We start from the raw sequence: 7,911 nt of genomic DNA on the forward strand, positions 1-7,911 counted from the left end.
CCTCAGTGCTGACCAGGCCCTTGGGGAGCTGCCTGGACTCAGATGCCCAGGTCCACCGAGGCTAATTAAGCCAGGATGTCCAGGGGTGGAGCCTGGACTTCAGCTCTCCAGGTGACTTGACTGCACACCCAGGGCCGAGAACTGTGGCGTGACAGCTTCAGGCGCCCAGAGAGACTCTTTTGTAGTTCTCATTCATAATTACAGGGGCAGAACTCTGGTAAATCCATTTAGGGTCAGGTGCCCACCCCTCTGGCCAGAGGCTGGACGGGCTGCATGAAATGGCCGCTCCTGGGGCCCCCCCGTGGATGTGCTACAGCCGTCAGGCCCGGGTCATGGTGCAGATGGGCCCACCGCAGCTCCGCCGTTTGCATCGTTCCTCCCATCCCCACCCTCGGCTGGAGTGTGGCGACAGTCATGTCCGACTTCACCTCTCAGAGTCAAGCTCCAGGGAGAGGGCTGAGCCATGTCCTTGGGATTTGGTGACTTGGTGGGAGATGTGGTCACGAGACAGGTGGTGGAGGAAGCCAGAACAGATCTGGCTGAGGAGGCCATGCAGAAGTCAAGGGATGGTCATAAACAGCTCCTTCCAGACGGGAGAGAGGGAGGGCAGTGGCCAGAGACTCAGGGTCCAGGGAGGACAGTTGGGGTGGGAGAGGCCCGAGCACGAGGGCAGGGGCTGACCCAGTTAAATTCCCTACATTCCTCTGAGGGCGTCTCCCCCTTCAATACTAGGGGGTGGTATCTGTACTTCAGGACCAAAAGCCCTTCCAGCTCTGACCGCACCTCTGGGTGAGGACAGAGCTCAGGCCACAGTCTCAGGCAGCTTCAGGCCGCACCCTCCCACTCTGGACCCAGGGCAGTGATGCAGCGGGACCTCAGCAGACTGGTGAGGACAAATGAGCATGGGAGAAATGGGCAGCATTGGGGTGGGAGCAGAGCTGGGGGCATCTGACCTTGCTCAGGACAATCCTAAAGCCTGAAAGGCCCTAACGTCCTTCCCCTAGCCCTTCTCCACTTAGCGAGCTCCTACAGTGTCCCCTCACCCTGGATCTGATACCCAGCACCCAGCTGAAGGGCCTCCCTGGGACTACCCTGAACCCCAGCAGGGCTCCCAGGGGCAGGCAGAGTAACAGGGGAGGGGCTGTCTCTCTTCAGACCAGGGCCTCCCTGGCCCCGGGGCCAGATCCCGGCCCTGGGCCAGGCCTCAGGGTGGGGTCTTCCTTCAAGGGCTTCCTGGTGCCAAGCCCACGGCGGGACAGGGGCCCTGAGTTCTTTCCGGATCAACCTTGGATGTTCTGTGTCTCCCACCCTGGACCTCTGTCTCCCCACCTTTATGTCCAAGGACCCCAGGGATCAGCTCTGACCTCCCTGAGCCAGGCCTCACCCTAGCCATGCCGGGGACAGATCAAATGACACCACACTTGGGGCTGGATGTTCACTTCTCTTTCCAAAAAATACCAAACACAGTCTAGGTGTGGCAGGGGGACAGAGGCAGGCTGGGGACCTGGACATTTACACACCCAGGGGGCCCTTGACGGAGGCGGACAATTTAACACCTGGTCTGAAAGTCAAAAGAGAGAGAGCTGGTTAGTGGGGTGAGCAGCAGTGGGGGTGGGCAGGGGCTGTGGGGTTCAGGCCCAGACACAGGGAGTGGCCAGCACGGTCAGACCTGGGCCCTCACAGCAGCCCTGCCTGGGGCCCATTCCTGGGGACGGGGGTGATGTGGTCTGGCCCAGCCATCTGTGTGGGTGTTCACACAGCGCTGGGCATACTGCAAGAGCATGAGACTTGAACTCAGAGAGAGCAGGCCAAGCCTCTTGGTCTCTCTGAACCTGTTTCCTTTCTGTGACATGGGGACATTCGTCATCCTGGCGCTGCCTCCTTTATGGGGTTGCTGTGAGGAGCCCATGGGCCCGGGGTGGGGTGGGGGGTGAAGGGCTCTGGCCGCCCCAAGGCACAGGGCACCAAAGTCCATCTTTACTGCTGTGTCCCCAGGGCCCAGCACAGAGTGGACGCTCACATGGCCCTTCAGTGAGTGAGTAACGGCTGGGGAGTGGCTGGCACCGGGGCTGCTGTGCGGCCAGTCTGGGCCTGTACCTGACTGTCCTGCACCTGGGGGCGGGGCCTGCCTCCGGCCTCTCTCTGAGAGTCTGGGTCTGGATCTCCAAGTGCAGGGTGGGTGCCTATGTTGTGGACAAGCTGCTCAGAGCCCTAGACGGAGCTCGGGGACACCTGGTGCCCTGCTGGCCCTGCCAGGGTGCTGCAGGGGCCGGCGGAGTGCTGGGCGGGAGGCTGCTGGGCGCAAGCAGGGGCTCAGACGTACTCTCGGGCTGCAGTCGAGGGGCCGGGCCGGTAGGGCTGCGGGCTGTTGTTGGCTCTCTCAGGCTCCGGGCACGTGCAGCAGAGGAAGGAGCCCCCCAGCATGGCGAGGCCAGCAGAGGCCCAACCCACGAACAGGGCTGGGCCAAATTCGTACCTGCAAGGGGTCAGGAGGACACCATCAGGTGTTGGCTGGCACCCGGGCCCTGCCTCGGCCCTCCCCCAGCGGTTCCCCAGCCTCAGCTCTGGCAGAGGGCGGGCAGAGTATGGGGACCTGAGATGCGGGCCTCTCCAGCTTCTCCATCTCTCTGGATAAACTGGGGTGAATGCCCATGCTTCCTCCTGCCCCCACCCCAGTGTATCAACGCCACGCAGGGTGACCCAGGCCCAGGGTGGGCCTGCTCCAGGCAACCTCGGGCCCCTTTGCTCGTCTGGCCAGTGGAGGGAGTATCTGCCAGGTCCCGGCGAGGAGGAGCAGGGCAGTCCCGGCCGTCTCTTCCTCTCAGACACTGTCTGGCCCACAGAACTCCCAGCTGGGGCTCCCGCTGTCTCTCCGGGATCTCCACACCCAGGCCCTGCTGGCCAGCCCGGAGCCCTCTGCAGCGCCCTGGGTCTCCCCACCTCTGTGCCTTTGCACAAGGCATGCCCTCCTGGAAGTGCCCATTCCACACCTCCTGCACTCCACCGCCTTCAGGGCCCAGTTCAGAAAGCACCTCCCCGTGGGGGCTTTCCCTGACCCCTCTGTGCTCCGAGATGACTCTCACTGGGTGGCCGTTCAGTCCCTTGCTTGTCCTCCTCCCTGGAGAGCACCTTGAGGGCAGACAGCGCCGGACTCAACTATGTCCCCAGGGGCCAGCATAATGCCTGCAACCCAGGTGGCCTTGGGGAGTGCCGAAGGGATGAGTACCGGCCTGGTGTCTCTGTGCTGAGCTGCCTCTTGCTTGGCAGGTCTGCATGGCTAGAGCTGCCAGCCGCAGGGAATGAGCCTCATGCCTGAGGTCTCCTTTTCCTCCCCACTCCACAATTCTGACTCCTCCAGGGAGCCCTCCTGACGGTGACAGCCCAGGCATCTTTTCTCATCCTCCCTCCACTCCAGGGCCTAAGGCCTGTTGGGGTGTCTGGGGTTGAGACTGTCTTATTCTCTGCTCCGGGAAGAGCTGAGAGGTGAGGGAGGAGCCAAGATAGGTCCAGGCTCTCCAGAGAGCCCCCTATTTGGCCCCCACACCCCTGGCCTTACAAGTTCTGACCATTCTAGTTCCTCAATCTCTCTGAATCTACTCTCCACTGCTGGCCCCCTGGCCCCAGGCCCTCTGCTCCAAACCTCTGCAACAGTGCCTTACTGGTCCTGCCCCCTCCCCAACATTCTGCACATCACAGAGGAGGGATTGTGGGCTGTCTGCCACGCCAGGATGGGGATCAAAACCTGCCTATGCTGCAAGGCCCTCCACCATCTGATCTGCTGTTATCACTTCTCCATCCTCATTCCCCCAAGCCCAGAGCCAAAGTAACTGCTCCTCCTGCAGGACTAACACCCCAGGTTCACTGAGTGCTCTCCAGGGCCCAGGCCCTGTGCAAACCCCTTAGCTGCACCATCTCCCTGAACCCTCACAACTGCACGTGAGCTGGGTCCTTGGGTCCTAACTCCATTTTCTGAGGGGTGGGGGGCAGTGGCCAGGAGCAGAAAGATTAGGGAACTTGCCTGTCACTCAGCCAGCACGTGCAGAGTCAGGGCACTTAGCTCCCCGGGAGTGCTTGCTGCTCCTGGAGTGTCCTCCACAGGCCTCCTGGCCCTTCAGAGGGCCCGACCACACCCTAACTGACTCCCCCCTCCAGAGATCCTCTCAGCGACAGCACCTGGGGCCTGTCCCCTGTTTCCCCCTCCAAATGGCCCCAGAGGAGGTGAGCGGCAGGCCCTGCCTGTTCCCTTGAAAGCCATGCCCTGGCACTCACCTGGCATTGACAGGTGTGCTTGGATTGAAGAACTCCTGGGTCACCAGGGTGGCATACCATGAGACGGCTGTCAAAGTGCAGAGGCCTGAGGACAAAGGAGGGGGTGCTTAGCCGTGCTCTGGCCACTCAGGGTGGTGCCACCTGCCACGGCCAAGACGGTGGAGAAGGAGCCAGGGGCACTCACCCGCCAGGAGGAAGAGGACACCCCCGGAGATGGCGATGCGGCCCTTGGCGATGGGGTTGCTGTCTCCGACCCGGGTGCACTTCATGCCGATGACACTGAGGACCATGGCCACGAAGCCCAGGAGCACGGCCACCACCATCAGGGCTCGCGCTGACTGGATGTGACCTGGGCGGGGCGGGAGGGACTGAGCTGGCAGTGGGAGAAGTGGGCGGTGGGAGGGGCTGGAGCTGGAGGCTCCTCCTGGGCTGCAGATGTGAGGGGATAGTGAGGACGCGGGTGACAACAGGGAGTGAGGACAGGGCGTGGGGCCAAGCTTTCGCTTAACCCCACTGTGTTTCACCCCCTGCCAGCTCTTCTGGTGGTGTGCCATGACATGGGGTTCGAGTTCTCTCATCTGCCGCTTTCTGGCCCGGGAGGTGGGGGCTGGGGGACAGGGGCAGACGGAGGACTCCCTTTTGGGCTGCCCACCTTCCAAGCACCAGGGAGCAGCTCCTCCTGGGGCCTTTCAGATTTAGCAGAAGGAGGAGTTGAAAGTATCCGAGGCCCAGCTCAGCCCAGGTTGGCCATTGGGCAGGGACGCCTCCCCAGTGGCCATTCGAACTCTGGTCACCTTCCCCTCTGCCCTTGGAGTCACCCATGGCAGCCGTATGCCTCATGCTGTGTGGGTGCTCACGTCAGTCCTGGGCCAGGGGGCACCTCAGGGCATCTGGGTCCCCGAGGGAGGCCAGATGACCTGCCTGGACCGGCGCTGCAGGGGTTCTGTGGTAGCAGCCGGCTCAGGCTTGTGGGCCCCTGGGCAGAGGGCAGGTGTGTCGGCCAGAGCCAGGGAGAGAGTTGCAGCGGGGCCTGCTTCCGAGCCAACCTGTCAGGCTCAACTCCACACACCAGGAGGAGAGGGAGACAGACCTGCGTGCCCAAGCAACTGTGTGTGCACATGCATGTGCGTGTGTGTGCGTGTGTGTAGGTGCACCCAAGTGCCGGCATACTCGTCTAGGTGGCAGGACTGGCAAGCAGGTGTGTGTGCACAAGCGTGTCCGCATGCAGGGTTCCGGGGAAGTGGAAGGAAGGGTCTTGACTGAGCCTGTCTGAGTGCCGGGCCCTCCTCTAACTGTCCCACAGTCCTGAAAAGTCATAGTACCCCCCTTCCCAGATGAGGACGTCTGAACAGAGACGGGTGGTGACTCCTTCAAGGTTATAGTGCAAAGCTGGGATCTGGACCCACAGCTGCCAGAACCTAGGGCCCCTGCCCCCGCAGGGCACCAGGCTGGCCTAGATTTTCAAAAGTGCACGGGATGGGGTGGGGGGGTCAGGGGGCTGGAGCGTGGAGCCCAGTGCAGATGGCAGACTCTGGCTCCGGGCCTCCCCCTCCCCCACATCTCACCCTCCCGCCCCGCCGGCCTGAGGCCTACCTTCCAGTGCGAGCAGGGAGTCATAGAGCTTGCACTGCACCTGACCAGTGCTCTGGGAGGCGCAGGACATCCAGAGCCCTTCGTAGAGGCCCACGGCAGTGATGATGGCGTCGCCTGCGTAGGAGGACTGCTTCCACTGTGGGAGGGCTGTGCTGGCGATGATGCCCACCCAGCCGCCCAGGGCCAGAAAGTAGCCCAGGAGCTGGAGGCCCGAGTTGGCCATGGCCCAGGGGTCCCAGGGCTCAGGGCTGGGTCAGGGTCCGTGGAGGGGCCGGGGTCATGGCCTGGTGAGAGGAGCAGCTGGACTAGGGGTGGGAGTGCAGCAGGTGGTCAGAGGCGGAGAAGGAGAGGTGGCGGTGCAGCAGCAGCAGCAGCAAAGGCAGCGGCTCCGGGCTCCAGAATGCAGGGGGAGGCCCAGGGGCTGGAAAGGCCAGAGCCCGCCCACAGCGGCCGCCTAAGCCAGGGCAGGGCCGCCTAAGCCAGGGCAGGGTCCCCAGCAGAGCTCATGCCCAGCCCCCTGGGGGTGGGAGGCGGGGCCGTGGCCCAGGTGGGTGCCCTGCCCGGCCCCCACCCTCCAAGGATAGAGAAGGGAGGGGCTGGGAGGAGTGACCCCGCTTGCCCTCAGAACCTTTCTGCCCAGGGAAACCCCTTTAGGAACCTGATGCAAGGGCCCTAAAATTCTCCTAATTCCTACCCAAGCACCAGCCCTGAGACGAAGGACTTTGTCTTTGCATGGCTGATCTGACCCTTGGGTTTTTCTGTCTTCTGACTGTCGGACAGAAAAGAAATGGAATTCCAGTTTGTAGCAGGTAACACTAGAGTTAGACATCAGGGAGAACTTTTTGGCGGGGGGCATCTGAGGCCGGATACAAAGAGACTAGGCTGGGGAGGGGGTGTTAGGGAGAGGAGGTCCTGGGTACCTGGGGGCCATGTGTGTCAAAAAGAGAGGAGGCCAGACCAGGGAATATGCACTGTGCGGTCTGTTTGAGATTTGAGAGGGGCAGAAGAGGGACCCCATTACAGCTGGACACAGCTGGCAGCCAGCCAGCAAGGAGCCTGGCAGGGAGGTGGGACACGGCACTGACCCTCTGGCCTCAGCCTGAAGGAAGGCAGACTGCTCAGCCCGGCTAATCCCCTTGCTGGCTGGCTTAGCAGCTCCTGCTGGGGCCTGAGGCACCAGGCCCTGGCCCCTAGCTCCAGAACAGCCTGGGGGGGAGCCGCGGCTTCTGCACATTCCTGGGGTTCAGGCTGCCCTTCTAATGCCACCCCCCATCCTAGCTCAGCCCTCTGGAGCAGGGGAATGTTTAACTCTCCTCGACCTTATTAGCAATCCCCTCACGTTCAGTTCAGCCCCATGGGATCTGCTGGGCGTGGGTGTGGGGGGAATGTCACAACCCTGCTCCCACTCCCGCCAGCCCCTCAGCCACCCCCTCCATCCCCAGTGGCCCACCCGCCTTTCCTGGGCTGCACTGGGGGAAGGCAGGGTCCTGCTGCAACCCCGGCCTGCTTCCTCCCCACAGCCTGGCCCCCTCTGCAGGGATACGTCCCCAGCCTGCTCTCTCGCATTCTTCACGTGGCTATGCAAACGAGAGGGTGCCAGGCACTGCGCAGACAATGGCTGCCCTGTGTGCCCACCCAAGGCGTGGGCCCCTGGTGTGGCCTGCAGCTCCGGCTGGCCGGCTGGGAGCTGGGGGAGCAGTCCGCCCTCTGAAGGGTCAGGGCCGGGCGCTGTTTGACCTGCAGTTCTGAACATTGGGCCCCCTGCGGACCTCTGCGCTGGGAGGGCCAGGGCCACAGGGATCTGTGTACACAAACACCTGCTTCCCGGGGCAGCCCGCAGGCCTAAAAAGCAAGTGAGGCCTAGAACAGTTCTAGAGAAGTCGGTCCTGAATTCAGATTCTTCTACCACAGACTATGACAAGACAGTATGCCCCACGGGAGCAGAGGCCATTGTGGGAGCCCAGGGTGGGGAGGGGAGACTCCTGGGGAGGCAGTGAGCAGCCTTTCTGTGGGTTGACCTAATGCTCACGGTGCCTCACAGTGGGCAGT

At 62.8% G+C, this 7,911-nt stretch overlaps 1 protein-coding gene across 1 annotated transcript; it reads right to left on the bottom strand.

Annotated features, from left to right (window-relative positions):
- Positions 1-853: 853 nt before the first annotated feature.
- CLDN19 (claudin 19) lies at positions 854-6,268 on the bottom strand. Its single transcript, XM_058552129.1, has 4 exons — positions 5,863-6,268; positions 4,454-4,618; positions 4,270-4,354; positions 854-2,476 (listed from the first exon to the last, which is right to left on the bottom strand). Exons 1-4 carry the CDS (start codon positions 6,083-6,085, stop codon positions 2,314-2,316), a joined length of 636 nt encoding a protein of 211 aa, XP_058408112.1. The 5' UTR covers positions 6,086-6,268; the 3' UTR covers positions 854-2,313.
- Between the last annotated feature and the right edge of the window lie 1,643 nt (positions 6,269-7,911).

This window comes from Diceros bicornis, chromosome 13 (assembly GCF_020826845.1).
Source record: "Diceros bicornis minor isolate mBicDic1 chromosome 13, mDicBic1.mat.cur, whole genome shotgun sequence".
NCBI classification, from domain to species: domain Eukaryota; kingdom Metazoa; phylum Chordata; class Mammalia; order Perissodactyla; family Rhinocerotidae; genus Diceros; species Diceros bicornis.